General features: G+C 40.9%; 2 protein-coding genes across 11 annotated transcripts in view; both read left to right on the plus strand.

Moving 5' to 3' along the window:
• The first annotated feature begins 1,551 nt into the window (after positions 1–1,551).
• pmt (phosphoethanolamine methyltransferase) lies at positions 1,552–9,490 on the plus strand. 5 transcript variants are annotated; one of them, XM_019883920.1, is made up of 13 exons: positions 1,552–1,762; positions 2,359–2,530; positions 2,840–2,995; positions 3,087–3,223; positions 3,304–3,362; positions 5,384–5,476; positions 5,603–5,791; positions 6,874–6,963; positions 7,055–7,144; positions 7,220–7,342; positions 7,859–7,990; positions 9,105–9,221; positions 9,302–9,490. In XM_019883920.1, the coding sequence occupies exons 1-13, from the start codon at positions 1,552–1,554 to the stop codon at positions 9,410–9,412; spliced, it is 1,680 nt and encodes a 559-aa protein (XP_019739479.1). In that variant the 3' UTR covers positions 9,413–9,490. The 5 variants fall into 5 exon arrangements, with proteins under 5 accessions (XP_019739479.1, XP_019739478.1, XP_019739482.1 ...); XM_019883922.1 differs by lacking the exons at positions 5,384–5,476; positions 5,603–5,791 and adding exons at positions 1,917–2,068; positions 3,582–3,770 and having other exon boundaries at positions 1,745–1,762; positions 3,304–3,455; XM_019883919.1 differs by lacking the exons at positions 5,384–5,476; positions 5,603–5,791 and adding an exon at positions 3,582–3,770 and having other exon boundaries at positions 3,304–3,455.
• Positions 9,491–13,191: 3,701 nt separating this feature from the next.
• The window catches only part of f8 (coagulation factor VIII, procoagulant component), a 38,593-nt gene continuing 33,956 nt past the window's right edge, over positions 13,192–17,828 (plus strand). For all 6 annotated transcript variants that reach the window (XM_019883913.1, XM_019883909.1, XM_019883910.1 and 3 more), the window contains exons 1-5: positions 13,192–13,407; positions 13,505–13,605; positions 14,556–14,678; positions 16,623–16,835; positions 17,590–17,772. In XM_019883913.1, the coding sequence (XP_019739472.1) occupies positions 13,262–13,407; positions 13,505–13,605; positions 14,556–14,678; positions 16,623–16,835; positions 17,590–17,772 (766 nt within the window). In that variant the 5' untranslated portion in view covers positions 13,192–13,261. The remainder of the gene's footprint in view (positions 13,408–13,504; positions 13,606–14,555; positions 14,679–16,622; positions 16,836–17,589; positions 17,773–17,828) is intronic.

Here is a 17,828-nt window from a genome sequence, read left to right on the forward strand (position 1 = left end):
GCTTACACAGTACCGTATAATGGGACTCGTACTTTGAATATTCACAGCGCTATCTCAATGACCTAGTCCATCCAGTACCGTGTGCCATGAACTTGTACTCTGCATTGGAACTGTGTACAAAGTCACAGATTGTGCACACACACTCGTAGAGACGACTTTGTTTTGAATGTGTTATCTGTCGAGCAGTCCTGAAAAGACCAAGACTCAAAGTAACAACAAAACACAGAGAAATAAAACACATCACTACGAGAAACAAAACAACATGACACCATACCTGTCAACTTTTCGGAGCGCCAACCTGTATAAACTACCAAAAAAGTCCTTATAAAGAGCAAAAAATCCTTATAACATACCAAAGCATTTTATATGTCAAAATAACGGCAGAAAAAAACCCACAAAATATGAATGATATATTTGTTTCCTTGTAGAACTTGCTTGTACACTACCGAAGTATGCAATGAATACTCTGCTGTTTTCAACTAGGAACCACGTGATTTACTGGAAAGTTCCCGGAAATGAAAGCATTCGAGTAGACTAGTACTATTCTGGGCAAAAGCAAACGGAACGACCTGTTAGGGGGGAAAAAAAAAAAAAAAAACTGAAATTTTCAGAATCCGTATGATTTGTGCGATATGGCCATATACGTAAGATTCACCACAAAATCCGTATGAACTATGGCTAAACCGTATGAGTTGACAGGTATGTGACACGAACACAACAATCCGGCAAAGACTGATAGAACCCAGGTAACTACATACCGTAATTAATACAAGCAAACTGACAGACAACAAGCAACACCTGGACAAGACACAAAGGGTTGAGGGAGCTGATTGGTGAACGCAAGGGACCCGGATGACAAGGACAGGTAGAGACAAAATAAGCAAATGGGGAAACAAAACCAAATGTAATCTAAACAAAAATAGAATCATCACAGATTCTGCTCGACTGATCTGGACCAGATCTCTGAGGTGGACCATTTACTTGCAGGCGCGCTGCTATGGAGATTTCTTCATTGACCAGCCGGACCAGGTTTTCTGGAAGACCCACCTCTCCAAAGGAGTGTTCCTGCTCACTAACATTGCATAGATATTGTGTCCAAAGTTGCCCACTCGGTATCCATTGCAGCCCGGTCATCCAGGAAGGTGGATTCTCCCATCTGCGACCCCTTCTCAAGGTTTCTCATTTTGCCCCCGATGGGGTTTTGGGAGTTTTTCCTTGCCCTCCTGCAGGTTAAGATCCCAGGATGTCATTTATTTTTATTATTATTATAATCATTATTATTATTATTATTATTATTATTGTTTAGTAATTTTCTGTATACATACTCAAATATGCTTCTGTTAGTTGACTGATCAAATGAATTTGTGACTGATCAAATTAATTTGTGAACTATGTTTGATCAGCACTTAATGTTACATGAAAAAATGGAACTGTCTTTTAGATAGCTAGAACTCTGTTGTTAATGGAGAATGGACATTTGATAAGTGAATCGTCATTGTAGGACACAACAATAATATTCACCGAAACATTTTTTATTCCCCCTGCACCATGATGCAATGTTGCGCAATGGCTGCGTGCCACGGCGCAGTTCCAACGTGTCAGCACAAAATAAAGAGAGGAGGAAGAGAGCGAGAGCGAGAGAGAGAGCGAGAGCGAGAGAGAGAGCGAGAGAGAGAGAGACAGACAGAGAGGGAGAAAGAGAGAGAAAGAAAGAGCCTCACTAGTTCAAGGGGTGGTGTGATTTCGTCTTCATCGTCATCATGTGAGTCTGACAACTTATTTTACTTATTCCTGCGTTGTCCAGTTATCCGCGCTGTAAAGCAGGTATTTTTTTTCTTGTTTTATTTGTTTTAATCGTGGCAAGGCCCATTTCCTCCCCTTTCTCTGACCCACCCCGGCGCCCTCCCTTCACTCAGATTGGATACATCCTCACGGTCAGGTTCTTCCACCTCATGGCCTCATCTGATATAAGTAGTAAGGGGAGGGCCCAACGCCTCAAATTGTGACTGGAGGACTGCTATTTCATTCATTTTCACAAGTAAACTTTCAAAGAGCGCTATGGAGCACGGTATGTGGAAGTGGGATGGTTTAAACATGTCTTATGTTCCTGAAGTCCTTTTTATTCTGAAAAATTTTTCCGTCAATGGTTTAAAAGAAATAGTACGTATCACAAATGGTAGCGGTATCGGTTACCTCGTAATGGTGTGTTCTGAAGCGGTGAGTACCATTGGTCTGAAAAAAAGTGATATCCAACATCCCTAGTTTTTATCATTGCAAGAAAAATTGTATCTTTTTCCACAGTGACAATAAACTACCTTTCTATATCATCCATCGATTTGAATCCTGTACACTATGCAGTGCGTAGGACCATGACAGAGTTTTGGAAGGAGCACTCCAAGGAGGCCACAGTGCAGGAGATGATGCTGGACTCGTGCGCCATTGAGTTGACTCAGCAGGAACTGCCCGAAATCTTGTCCATACTGCCCAATCTGGCTGGGTGTCGTGTGCTGGAACTGGGGTCCGGCATTGGGTGAGCATGGAGTAGTAGTCTGGGGTTGTTTTTCTGAAGCGTGCATTAATTTGATCAGCAGGAGCACAAGATTAAATATGTGTAGGACTTCTGTATCACATTCAATGACGTGGTTAAATTGGGGCTGGCGGAAGACCCCTTTTTCTGGGTATTTTCCGAGTTTGGACCTATTTTAATAGGATAGCGGTGACTGACATATCGACTCTGAAGTAAAAACTCAATACATGATAATCGAGCAGGCATTTTCTATTTCAAGTTTCCTAATCTCCAAGATACAAGACTGAGACATGTACACTTGTGTACAAACAGTCGATACACCAGCCATCTGCTGAAACGGGCTGACCACGTGACCGCCGTGGATTTCATGGAGAACTTTGTGGAAAAGAACCGGCAGAGCAACGGGCACCACAAAAACGTTACCTTCCTCCAAGCTGACGTGACAAAGTTGGACTTTCCCCCAAACAGGTGTGTATGGCCAATGTGCATCTGAAGTCTTCACAGAGATAGAAACAGATTGTAAAATCGGATGGACCCGCACTCCTCCTGTCTTCCTTAGTTTTGACTTCATTTTCTCCAACTGGCTGTTGATGTACCTCGGTGACGAGGAGCTGCATTTGTTGTTAAAGAAAATGCTGGTGTGGTTGCAGCCCGGTGGCTCGCTCTTCTACAGAGAATCATGTCACCACCGCTCGGGTACAAAATTCACCCAATCCATTCATCTGGATATTTGTACTGCCCTACACTGTGTTGGTGTACTTGTGGTGACTTTACAGGTAACTGTAAAAGGGAATTCAACCCTACACGTTACCGCACCGAAAACCAGTACAACCACATGACCGCATCGGTCCAAGTGGAGGATGAAGAAGCAGGTCAGAGGTTTGGTTTCGACATCGTTTTCAGGAAGCAGGTCAAGACTTATATTGAGGTACTCTGGTTTGGATCTTTCAAAATATTGACTGAAACCTTAACAAGTTCACTTGTTCAGCAGAGGTGGGGGGGTGTTTAAAAATCTAATTTGTCACTGATGTGTGCTTTGCCTTTTCACCTACAGTTGAAAAACAACCCTAATCAGATCTGCTGGTTGTGGGAGAAGGTTGCACGTTCTTCAGACGCAAAGGAGACATTCAGGACCTTCCAGATGTTCCTGGACAACAACCAGTACACTCGGCGGGGCATTCTGTGCTATGAGAAGATGTTCGGGTCGGGTTATGTCAGCACAGGCGGGTTCAGCACCACTAAGGTCAGAACAAACATCTTTCACTAGAAATACACACTTACACTATTTGGTGCCTGATAAAGGCACAGGCTTTAACAACTGTTTTAGTGGAAAAGATATACTGTACATCGATGAAGTTTCATTTTTTTCAGCCATCCATCCATTATCTGATCCGCCTATGCTCACTCGGGTCAATTTAAAATTCCATCAATTCAATGAAGAGTTAGCCACTATTTCAGTATGTTGTGGTTGAGTTCAGTCATTTTGGAAATGTTAAAGTACCCATTATTAATTGTAAAGCTTCGTCATGCCCATCCTCTTATATTGACATTCGAAGCAATCTAGTAGAGATCCTGAAAATAATTTTCCTTTAAAAAAAAAAGGAGCACACTAGGGCTCATGTAATTTGCACATCTGCTTCATGTTCGACAAGTTCAGGTTTCACATTTCACTTCAGGCCTACCTATATGGAGTTCATGTTCTCCCTGTGACTAGACAGGTGCTCTCGTTTTCTCTAATGTACAAAAAAATCTTGCATGAAGACTCTAAGTTGCTTGTAAGTGTCAATGTGCATGTGGATGGTTGTCAATTGCATGACGACAAGTCCAGCGTTTATCCTGCCTCTTGCTGATCCGATGGTAGATTACCGCTCACCTGTGACCTTTGGAAAAGTGATGGAAAATGTTTCTCAGACATTGTTCCTTCCCGATGAAAATTGATAGAAGCATCGGTGTCACGTTGATTAGCACCGTTTTTTTGTTTTTGTTAAGTGTCAATGTGCATGTGGATGGTTGTCAATTGCATGACGACAAGTCCAGCGTTTATCCTGCCTCTTGCTGATCCGATGGTAGATTACCGCTCACCTGTGACCTTTGGAAAAGTGATGGAAAATGTTTCTCAGACATTGTTCCTTCCCGATGAAAATTGATAGAAGCATCGGTGTCACGTTGATTAGCACCGTTTTTTTGTTTTTGTTTTTGGTTTTGTTTTTTTTTTTTTGTCTAAGATCATACGATGCTTTTGGTAGTGTGAAGGGCTTCAAATAGCTGACATTTGTGAACCTGGTGATTGTCCAATTTCCATTTCACAATGAAGTCAATATATATCCTGACCTGTTACCTGAAGTCAAGCCTCTGGGCAGGATAAGATGTATACAAAATGCATGGATTGGGGCCATACCACTCCACAAATCATAGGAGTCATATCATTGTTTTTGGTTCATGCTGGTATCAACCAACAAAATGCAAGTACAAATGCATCGAGATAAAACATAAGAGCAGAAAACAGCAACAGCTTTGTTACAAGGGCACAAAGCTGTTGCTGTTTTCTGCTCTTATGTTTTATCTCGATGCATTTGTACTTGCATTTTGTTGGTTGATACCAGCATGAACCAAAAACAATGATATGACTCCTATGATTTGTGGAGTGGTATGGCCCCAATCCATGCATTTTGTATACATCTTATCCTGCCCAGAGGCTTGACTTCAGGTAACAGGTCAGGATATATATTGACTTCATTGTGAAATGGAAATTGGACAATCACCAGGTTCACAAATGTCAGCTATTTGAAGCCCTTCACACTACCAAAAGCATCGTATGATCTTAGACAAAAAAAAAAAAAAAACCAGTACAACCACATGACCGCATCGGTCCAAGTGGAGGATGAAGAAGCAGGTCAGAGGTTTGGTTTCGACATCGTTTTCAGGAAGCAGGTCAAGACTTATATTGAGGTACTCTGGTTTGGATCTTTCAAAATATTGACTGAAACCTTAACAAGTTCACTTGTTCAGCAGAGGTGGGGGGGTGTTTAAAAATCTAATTTGTCACTGATGTGTGCTTTGCCTTTTCACCTACAGTTGAAAAACAACCCTAATCAGATCTGCTGGTTGTGGGAGAAGGTTGCACGTTCTTCAGACGCAAAGGAGACATTCAGGACCTTCCAGATGTTCCTGGACAACAACCAGTACACTCGGCGGGGCATTCTGTGCTATGAGAAGATGTTCGGGTCGGGTTATGTCAGCACAGGCGGGTTCAGCACCACTAAGGTCAGAACAAACATCTTTCACTAGAAATACACACTTACACTATTTGGTGCCTGATAAAGGCACAGGCTTTAACAACTGTTTTAGTGGAAAAGATATACTGTACATCGATGAAGTTTCATTTTTTTCAGCCATCCATCCATTATCTGATCCGCCTATGCTCACTCGGGTCAATTTAAAATTCCATCAATTCAATGAAGAGTTAGCCACTATTTCAGTATGTTGTGGTTGAGTTCAGTCATTTTGGAAATGTTAAAGTACCCATTATTAATTGTAAAGCTTCGTCATGCCCATCCTCTTATATTGACATTCGAAGCAATCTAGTAGAGATCCTGAAAATAATTTTCCTTTAAAAAAAAAAGGAGCACACTAGGGCTCATGTAATTTGCACATCTGCTTCATGTTCGACAAGTTCAGGTTTCACATTTCACTTCAGGCCTACCTATATGGAGTTCATGTTCTCCCTGTGACTAGACAGGTGCTCTCGTTTTCTCTAATGTACAAAAAAATCTTGCATGAAGACTCTAAGTTGCTTGTAAGTGTCAATGTGCATGTGGATGGTTGTCAATTGCATGACGACAAGTCCAGCGTTTATCCTGCCTCTTGCTGATCCGATGGTAGATTACCGCTCACCTGTGACCTTTGGAAAAGTGATGGAAAATGTTTCTCAGACATTGTTCCTTCCCGATGAAAATTGATAGAAGCATCGGTGTCACGTTGATTAGCACCGTTTTTTTGTTTTTGTTTTTGGTTTTGTTTTTTTTTTTTTGTCTAAGATCATACGATGCTTTTGGTAGTGTGAAGGGCTTCAAATAGCTGACATTTGTGAACCTGGTGATTGTCCAATTTCCATTTCACAATGAAGTCAATATATATCCTGACCTGTTACCTGAAGTCAAGCCTCTGGGCAGGATAAGATGTATACAAAATGCATGGATTGGGGCCATACCACTCCACAAATCATAGGAGTCATATCATTGTTTTTGGTTCATGCTGGTATCAACCAACAAAATGCAAGTACAAATGCATCGAGATAAAACATAAGAGCAGAAAACAGCAACAGCTTTGTGACCTTGTAACAACAGGAATTTGTAGATCTGCTCAACTTGCAACCTGGCCAGAAGGTTCTGGATGTTGGCTGTGGTATCGGTGGAGGCGATTTCTACATGGCAAAGGTCAGAGCCAAGGAAACCGCCCATTAAAACATGTAACAGCATCTTGACTATTGAAGAGCGGCATAGTAGAGTTTGTCATACTGTATTTCAGACATTCGGAGTGGAGGTGCTTGGCTTGGACCTGTCAGAGAACATGGTGGACATCGCTATGGCGAGGGCCTTTGCCGAGAGGCTGCCCTCGGTGTGTTGAAAAGCTCACACATTGAATGTCATGGCTTTAGTCATGTTTAATATGAGTGGAAATCACAATTTATAGGTTGAATTTGAAGTTGCTGATGCCACGAAGAGGACGTTTCCCGAGGGTTCTTTTGACGTTATCTACAGCCGAGACACAATCCTCCACATTAGAGACAAGCTTGCTCTCTTCAAACGTTTCCATGTAAGTACAGTGGGTATGCTCTTAGCTAATAGCATCAAGCTTATACACTACTAGGCTTGGGACGATGACCAGTTTGATGGTTTACCGCAGTTTTAAAAAGTCAAGGTTTCATTCACTGTTAATAGTCTCCGTCACCAATTATATAAACTCCTTTTCTTTTTTGAGGGGGCTTCTAAGCAGGGCACAGTATGATCGGCTGATTGCAGAGTTGAGGAAACGAGCCGCGTCATTTTTTTTTTTTTTCGGCTTGGAGAGCAAAGAGGGGAGGGGCGAGCAGTTTAGGCACGGGGGCGGGGGGAAGCAGTAAGTGAGAGAACTGCAAGTACCTCCTTTTCGCTCTGTTGATTAATGTGCTTCGTCCTTAGAAAAAACAACAACAAAACCCAAATACCAAAATATTAACTGATTTATTTAAGCTCATCCTGAAATTTAAGCCAAATACATGTATCCCTAACTTTTTGCGAGCAGTGTATTTTTTTATTACTCTAGTAAAGTGCATGTGCTTTTCATGTCCAGTTATGGTTAAGGCCTGGGGGCCAGCTGCTTATCAGTGACTACTGTTGTGGGGAGAAGCCATGGACCCCCCAATTTGAAGCTTATGTCAAACAGCGAGGCTACATCCTCTACACACCATCACAGTATGGAAAGGTAAGCACACAGTAAAGCCTCATTTTGTAAAGATTTATACTAGAGCTGCGCTAAATAAGACATTTTTTTCATGTTTCCGTAATTGTTAATCCTCTCCCATAGCTGTCACCTTATCGTGGTGCTGCAAAATGCCGCTTCTCCATTTGACGTGTCTCACACATCACAACTATTCATTTTCAACCTCTGTGAGCAATTTCACCAGTGATTTTTATTTTTTCTATTTTAATATCCTGAGCAAGACTTGCAGATGTAACACTAGCTTATACTGCATTTGTCACCATAGTGACAAGCCGAAACTCAACTGTAATATATATATATAAATTAACAAAGTGAAAGCCCCTACGCGGGACTAATGTTTTATTCGGAAGTGGGTATTGTCAGTCCTGTGAGTCCATCAGTGAGCTGTCGTCAGTATTTCTCTGTTTGGGATTTTATGTCCTGTTGATATACAATATTTCTTTTATTTATTTTTACATTGTATTGTCTGTACAGTGTCCTTGGGTGGCATAAAAGGCGCTTTTAAATGAAATGTATTATTCGTCTTATTATTATTATTATTATTTCAGGCTAGCTCAATCCGTTCTAGTCGTCTGTGACAGCCAAGTGACATCAAGACGGGAGTTACCGGTACTATAGAACATGCACACCAGACATGCAGCAAAATACTGAAAAAAAATAATAATAATAAGATTGTTGTATACCTTGCAATCCCACAGACCTCAATGACATGTGTACCATAATTTTTTTCCACTGATCACCACATTGCGTGTGTGTGTGTGTGTGTGTGTGTGCGTGCGTGCGTGCGTGCGTGCGTGCGTGCGTGTTGAAATTGCGCTCTCAATGATGATTGACTGTCGCCAACAAGGGACAGACCCAGCCCATGTGGGTCCGTCTGAAATACTGAGGGAAACAATGACGGACTGACAGACCTTGTGTCAGTCTGAAGAAATGCCCACTTCTGATAATTTGGAATAGCACTTAAAAAATAGTAATGGGTTACTCAAAAAAACTCATGTGTCATCTCTTACTGTCTTGTCTCTTGAAAGTTCAGTATGGGATGACTTCACCTCATTGCTCGTGTTGCTCATGTTGTCTTTTGTGTCCGCTGGTGTAGTTCATTCAGGACGCTGGCTTCTGTAATGTTCAGACATCTGACCGGACAGCCCACTTCATCCAGACCATAAAGGAAGAACTCCAGAGAGCTGATGAAATCAAGACTGAATTTATCGAGGTTGCCATTCTTCCAACCGACAAACAATTCTAAATGATCTCTCTGATAGCCGGCTGTCTAACCCGCAGGTATCTTTGCAGGAATTCTCTGAGGAGGACTATAGTACCATTGTGAACGGCTGGATAGGAAAATTGGATCGTTCCACCACCGGAGACCAACGATGGGGCCTTTTTCATGCAAGAAAGAACTGAGTGATTGTCTCCAGCTGAATGATTATCCAATAAACCAGTGGGTTGGGCAGGTGGAAAACCCAGTGTCCTATGTCTTTATGATACATGATTAATTTTGTGGTTGGCTTAAACACAAATGTATTCAGTGTAGATGTTTTGTTTTTTGTTTTTTTGTTTTATTTGATGCATTTATTTGCGTGCAGGCGGCCCGGTGGTCCAGTGGTTAGCGCTTGGACCTCGCAGTGCACAGGTCGTGGGTTCAATCTCGGCTCCGGCCTTCCTGTGGGGTGTTCTCCCCAGGCCTGCGTGGGTTTTCTCCGGGTACTCCGGTTTCCTCCCACATTCCAAAAACATGCATGGCAGGTTAATGGAATACTCTAAATTGTCCCCAGGTGTGAGCGTGGATGGTTGTTCATCTGTGTGCGGTTGGCAGGCAACCGGTTCAGGGTGTCCCCCGCCTACTGCCCAAAGATGGCTGGAATAGTCTCCAGCACCCTCCGCGACCCTTGTGAGGATAAAGCGGATTGGAATATGGATGGATGGATGGATACATTTATTTGCTTATCTCAGTTTTGAAGAAATCAATCATTAATAATGCCAGTGTTATTATTATTGTGGTTACTGTATATACAAAGTACAAACCCAATTCCAATGAAGTTGGGGCGTTGTGTTGTCACCAACATCCAGAGGTGGGCAATCTATAACATTTTGCTGGTCAGTCAGCGCCCTTGGCACTCATCCCGTCAGTCCATCATTTTTTAAATAAAATGATAAAGTTTGGACTACCCTGATATGAACAAATTATAAAAGGCACGACGGAATATGTGTGTGCGTGTGTGTGTGTGTGTGTGTGTGTGTGTGTGTGTGCATATATTTACAATTTCAGCAAGGCCTTGCTGCTTTCCCAATGCAATCCTGATCAATCGGCGGATCAGAGGCTTAATACATGTAGTAGGGCTTGGATGTGTTTTTCTTGCCTGGCCCTTTCAGACAGAATTCAGCAAAAAAGGGAAAGCAGGGCCTTGCTGTGACCTAAACGCACATTAACAACCTTTGTGACACAGCAAAATACGATAATTCGATGAACCTTATAGCACACAGTAAATGGGTAAAAATGCTGGAAAAGAATGACAGCTTAGCTGCTCAGTCAGTTTCTGATGTGTAGGAAAAAGAAGGCAGCGATGAGTATTTGACAGCAAGCTGTGCGAAAAAACGTAAGAGTAAATTTGTCAAACTTTCAATCAAACACTCTTTTACTAAGGTTTTTCTGGCTACTGCTATTTTATAATCCGCTTCTTGTGCATGCTAGTTCAGCGCTGCGTTTACCCCAGACTTAAAAATGTATTCCTCTTTTATGAATTAATAGAGATTCATACACCTCATAATGCACTTTGTATAAATGGAACATCATACTGACGAGGTGTTTACTGTTTTTCAGAGCAGAGACCAGCTGCAAACCAGAAAACAAGAAACTTCAAAATCACAAACTTTGCTATACATACTGTACATAGGTGGCGTCTTACCTTACACAAGGCTTGATTGCCAAGCGGGTCACTCTGAGGGACCTGAGTGCTCCTGCTTCAAATTGTATGCGCTTTGAAATTAAGTCGTTACACACAGTAGCGTAAAAGACGTACACTACAGTATTGTTTTGATTGTCATTTGTTGGTGCATTAGCAAAGTGAGTTACAAACTACACTGCAAATGTGCCGGTGCAAATTCAACACTTAGGGTGTTAATTTTAAAACAGGCAAAGTGTCTATATGCATCCACAGTAACTGGTGTTATAGTAACATTTACAAAAGTGTTTAATGTTAACACACACTTGTGTATTATATCAACAAAGTATAGTGTTGAGAGCGCAGTACTAATGACACTTGCCAATTTGCGGCATACAGTACTATACCACTGCTTATTTGCACATCTGCACATTGCACACACAATAACTGATAATAATTGCCTATTTGTGGCATTAGCGCTGGACTAAAAATTTGGGAATGAGTATGATGTTTCCTTTTAATTTGTTGTTTTACATGTAGTCTTATCCATATGTGTACCTTGTCTTCATGTGCTCCTGATGCAACATCAATTTCACTTCAAGGGACAGAGAAATAGTTGCTAATTTTGATTCTGATCTCTTATCTCTGTAGACAAAAAGAGAGAATCGACATACCATAGCTCACAACGCCATCACCATTAGTCTCATATGTTTGGAGAAAAACCTTAACAAGTACCAGTACAATAAATCATTATTTGATCATGTCGTGTTTCTGTGTTACAAATTTGCACAACTTCTTTTCTGAATTGAAATTAATACCATAACCCAATAAGTTAACTTCTCGTTCCCATCGTGCTTGCAAATAGTGACTTTATTATTATTATTATTATTATTATTATTATTATTATTATTATACTTCATTCATTTACAGTATGGTTTAAAATGTTATTATTTGCATGTTTTTCTGCTAGGCTGGACATACCAGTGGTAAAGTAATTAGTAGTATTTTAACTATGGTAGAAAACGGTATTTCAGACATTAGTTTACATGTGCTTTATAATCAAGACTTCTCACGCTTTTCCCCAGAATACAAAACAACTTGCTGCATACCCTCATGATTAGATTTCTCTCAACTGCCACAAGAGGACGGTAAAACCCCGTCTTGCAATATTCAGACGGGAGCATTATTGCAGCTTTTCCAATTTCTGAATTTACACAAGCATAGTATTAACCCATATCTCTTGAGTCAAACCAAAAAAAAAAAAAAGTTGTAAAATTATATCTGGTAAGGTATCCTTTCAAGCACGAAGCGGGGTAAAGTCATTTTGATTCCTTTTAGTGTACAAACAAAAATACAGCTTTATATTATTATTTATGCTTATTCTATGGGACTTTGAGATCTGTTGGAGCTACATATCTCTGGTATCCACTTCATTTGGTGCATTTTCACAGTTTTATGAGTTCCAATAAAAGCTCTCCCAAAGGTAACGATGTTGCTTATTTATTTACCAGTACAAATAAAGGAATTGTGTACAGTATACACATCCATCCATTTTCTGATCAGCTTCTCCTCACGAGGGTCGCGGGCGTGCTGGAGCCTATCCCAGCTGCCCTCGGCAGGGTACACTTCGATCTGGTTGCCAGCCAATCGCAGGGCACACATAGATAAACAACCATTCGCGCTCACAATCACACCAAGGGACAATTTAGAGTGCTCCATCAGCATACCATGCATGTTTTTCGAATGTGGGATGAAAACGGAGTACCCAGAGAAAACCCACGCAGGCACGCGGAGAACAGCAAACTCCACACAGGAAGGCCGGAGCTGGAATCGAACCCTGCACCTCTGCACTGTGAGTCTGACGCGCTAACCAGTCGTCCACCGGGCTGCCCTTATACAAATACATTTTGAGAAATTATAAATGCTCATACAGTGCCAAAATTGGGCATTACAACATAAAAAATTATTAATATATGTACTTAAGTTTGATGATGATGATGATGATTATTATTTTAGTACTTTATATGTCATAGTAAAATATAAAAGTGGTAATATTTAGATAATGCTGTATATTTTTAGCATTTATACATGCAATTTTGTTTAAAACGAGTGGCTGTTCTAATAAATATATATGAAAACAGTTTAACGTAATATTCATCAGCGATGAGGAGCATGGGTACATGCTGAAGTTGGAAATGACACTCGCTAGATAATAAATTCTGTAATCCCACTCTCTCACCCACACACACCCACGCTCCATCCAGAGTTTCGTCCCACCCACTGACTTTGATATATTTGCTCACATTTGAGTGAGGCACACAGTCTCTTTGAGACAGGTCTTTGTGGCGCATACAGGTGCGCACATTTGACGATGGGAGTGTCACTTTTGCCTCTGCTGCTGCTGTGCGCAGTCTGCCGGGCAACCGACAAAACTGTGAGGGAGCATTTCATTGCAGCTGTGGAAATCGGCTGGGACTATGTCAGTGTTGGAGATGGTGACACAGCGTCTGACCAAAGGTGATTTTTTTTTTCCTGTTTATTTAATGTCTTAGTGGGCTGCTTCATGTTGATTTGTAGCATTTGCACTGTACACTGTATTTTACTTTGCTCTTAGGTGGCTGTCCAAAGGCACCCCCCAGAAATATATCAAGGCAGTTTACAGGGAGTACACGGACGCCACGTACACTGTCCCCAAGCCGAGGCCAACCTGGTCAGGTTTGTGATAGCAGACAACCTCAATGAGTTTCGTCTTGGGTTTCAAATACCAGTGCAGATATTATAATAATAATAATAATAATAATAATAATACATTTATTTTGAAAGTGCTTTTCATCATATTCAAAGACACTTTACAAGAGTTTAAAACACAGGATAAAAATGTACACTTAAAGCCAATCATACATGATTTACAAAAAACACATTTAGATGAACAAAACAAAGCAAAAATGGGTAAAAGTGATGAAAGATATGTGACAAGCTGCACTCATTACTACATTCTATAGGATTATTGTTGTTATTATTATGGAATAGGTATAGCTATCGATCAAATAAAAATATTTTTAAAAGTTTTACGTGCACTCATCGGCTCAGTTCTATTCAGGGTCATACAACATTGTGTTGTCTGACTAAAATCCAGAGAAAATTCTTCTGAGCTATTGGGATCCCACTGATGTTTAGATATGAACTATTGCCTCAACAAGGGTCTCTGAGTCATACCTGTCAACTTTTCGGAGCGCCAACCTGTATAAACTACCAAAAAAATCCTTATAAAGAGCAAAAAATCCTTATAACATACCAAAGCATTTTATATGTCAAAATAACGGCAGAAAAAAAACCACGAAATATGAATGATATATTTGTTTCCTTGTAGAACTTGCTTGTACACTACCGAAGTATGCAATTTTCAACTAGGAACCACGTGATTTACTGGAAAGTTACCGGAAATGAAAGCATTCGCGTAGACTAGCACCATTCTGGGCAAAAGCCAATGGAACTACCTGTTAGAGGAAAAAAAAAAAAAAAAAACGAAATTTTCAGAATCCGTATGATTTGTGCGATATGGCCATATACGTAAGATTCACCACAAAATCCGTATGAACTATGGCTAAACCATATGAGATGACAGGTATGCTGAGTGTTCCTTTTTTTGTGTTTAATGCTTGCAGGTATTCAAGGTCCTGTGATTGTGACTCAGCCCCTTGAAATGGTGGTTGTTCACTTCAAAAACCTGGCATCACAGCCTTACAGTATCAGCCCAGTGGGTATAACATATTGGAAGCAATATGAAGGTACTGAACTCGACTGGGATTGAAGCAACTGTTTATGTCCTATTTGTATAAGAAGTGTACTTCTTTGTACTGTGGCTCGCAGCTTGATAACAACTTGTCATCATGCAGCATTCTTATCTTTTTTGGCTCTCGGCTCATAATCAGTTGTGTTCGTAAAACCTATCACCTTGAGAATGAGAAAAAAAAAGTTTTGATTACAGTATACTGTATAGGACTTCCCAAAGAATGGAGTCATGAAATGACTTAAATGGTCAAAATACAATCACAAACATTGTACAGTTCATACAAACAAATTGTATAGCAATCTACCAAACCAAAAGCTTTAATTTGAGATATGATTTCGATCACATTTGTTGCAAATTGATTTTTGACAGTTTTGACCTTCAGGCTTCTCCTCACCTAAAATCAGTCAGCTCATAGGCGAAAGAGTATATTCAGTGAATTTGGAGACATGTCAAAGCAAACGTTTTTGGTCGTTCCTTTGTCATATGGGGTCATATTTGAAAGATAACTATTACAGACGTGGAAAGCCATCACCACAAGCTTTAAAATGTGGTACACCAAAATGTGGTTTCTTAACTTTGACATAAGTAGCTTCCCCTGAAGGTCAAAGTCAACCAAAGTTTGGAGACATTCAGAAAAAAATTGTGGGAATGAACCTGTTTTTCTATCATTAATATTAATGGTGGTTGGGTGGGGCCTTAGGGTCATTGCAACAGCTTGTCCAGTAACAGGATGTATGCAAGTTCAAAAAAAGTTTGGATTGTGTGTTTTCAAGATTGACATCAATCTGAAAGCATTAAAGAAGAAAAGCAAGTAGAGGTAAGATCGGGCCAAAAAATCCGGCCCAACCCGACCCAGCCCACTGGTATTTAAGCCCGACCCGGCCCGAGCCCGACCAATTAACTTGATTTGCAGGCCCGAGCCCGAAGCAAACCCGACATTTCCTATTTTATTTGTGATGACTCGGGAGGAGGAGGGGTGATTTGTGATAACAAATTAAAGCCTGCCTTTTGTCACGAAATCTAAGTTAAACAAATCTGTATAAATATTTACATCTTTTAAACATGTATTTCTGTTTCTGCAGAGGGTACATTAACCGACAATTTTCCATCATTGACAGATTTTTTTTTAAGAGTTGTAGGAAAAATTGAAGGCCGTCCGTCATTTTGACGGTTTGAAAATTGGGCCATTAACCACAGCAGCAGTACATCCTTAAGAATCTAGCACGGCACTTTAAGAGAGAAGCAGAGAGACAAAGAAAAACAATGACGGCTGGATAATAGACAAGAGACGGGAAGGAGTTCTTTGAATAGTCATTGCAAGAATTTAGTACAGTACGTGTTGTGATGAGGCGACTTCTGTTTTTTTGTGCAACCACGGTCTCTCGTGGCCAAAACTATTGACGGCCTCGAAACGAAAAAAAAAAAAAAGGCAGCGAGAGAGAAGCCCGTCCCGACCCGACCCGAACTCGAAGCAATGATTGACATTTTAGGCCCGACCCGACCCGGCTCGCCCGATCTTACCTCTAAAAGCAAGTGAAGTTACCAGTGTTGCAAACAAGCAAAACCACAAACAATGCAATTTGGTACGATAATTAGGAATTAGTGGTATTAGCACACACTAAAAGTCTTTGCCTCATTTCTGAGAAATGTGACCTGTGTGCAGACTTATTAGCTGCAAGTAGGAGCCAAAAGATGATGTCCAGTATCCCAGCATGAGTTCAAGTGTGATTCCCTCAGAGCCAGAAGATTCATAGCCTCCTCTGAGCGCTCCTCTGTGTCATTTCCTGAAAGCAGCTCATGTCTTCCGGTCACAGGATGACATCCCACAATGGACTTTATCATTATCTGAAATGTTGTGTCAACCACCTCCAGCAATCTTGAGCAAGATTGTAAGATTGTTTTTGTTTCTAATACTTTGTAATGTTTTTTCCCCCACCAGGAGCAGGCTATGATGACTCCACAGCAGGCAAGGAGAAAGAGGACGATGCGGTCCCTCCCGGAAAATACCACAAGTATATGTGGGACATCAGCACTGCCGATGGACCCACAGTTGATGACCCCGAGTGTCTTACCTACTCTTATTCATCCCAAGTGGACCCAGTCCGCGACCTCAACTCTGGACTTTTTGGTGCCCTGCTCATCTGTCGGTCAAGTCAGTGTTATGGGAGGGATGAGTGTAACAAAACACAAAAGTGCATATTCTCCTGTCAATATGGAATAATCATTCTAAATTAAATACTCTTTTGGGGAGTAAAACAGTAAACTGGTAAAGCATGAGATTAACGCATTATAGAAGTTAGTGGTAAAATACAGCAAGCAAAGACTGTCATGCTTTGAGATACAAGTGACCCAACTGATGATTTTTTTTTTAGACATGACTCCAGCCAGTATCCAGTCGATTTTACTTTGACCTTCGAGCGCAAACTTGAGCCGCGAGCACTGTATGCTGGGGGCGAAATCAACTCACTTTTCAACAAGCAGCCCTTTGGCAAATAGTGAACAATTCTTCAAAATAGAGGCTTCAAACTGTTTAATGCCAGTCCCAGTTAAAGGTTACTGTCAAATTAACTAGGAAAATTTACACAATTAAACAAGCACCGTTTAGCCTTTAGTTTGCTAGCCTATATTTGTTGTTTTTTATCTTCTGTGAGGGGGTGAGACACACTGCAGGTGGTGCTTGTTTTAATCTGTAAATAATGTAAATAGCCTTTTTTTTTTTTTTAATCAGCATACGGTATACATCCAAATATTATTTACCCTAAACTGTATTTGGGCTCCTACGTTTCGATTATTTTTTTAATTTTTCAAAACGGATGCATTTCTCCTAGATTTACCAAGAACTCCACGGAAATGATAAAGGATTAAGCACACATTTCTTTCCATCATTGTTGTGCACGTTCCTCTAGGTGCATTCAGTAAGGACAACCAGAGAAGAAATACTGCATTCGTGCTGCTCTTTGCTGTGTTTGATGAGAGCAAGAGCTGGTATGGGGAAGCTGAAGCGAAGAGGAGCAGAGAGAACACAAAGAAGAACAACAGCAGGAAAGAATATCACACCATCAATGGCTACATCAACTCCACTTTACCTGGTGAGCAACTGCACAAACGGTGGTGGTGGTGTGTTGTGGCTATTATTGATCCACCT

Source organism: Hippocampus comes, unplaced genomic scaffold (genome assembly GCF_001891065.2).
Source record: "Hippocampus comes isolate QL1 unplaced genomic scaffold, H_comes_QL1_v1.1 scaffold156, whole genome shotgun sequence".
NCBI classification, from domain to species: Eukaryota; Metazoa; Chordata; class Actinopteri; order Syngnathiformes; family Syngnathidae; genus Hippocampus; species Hippocampus comes.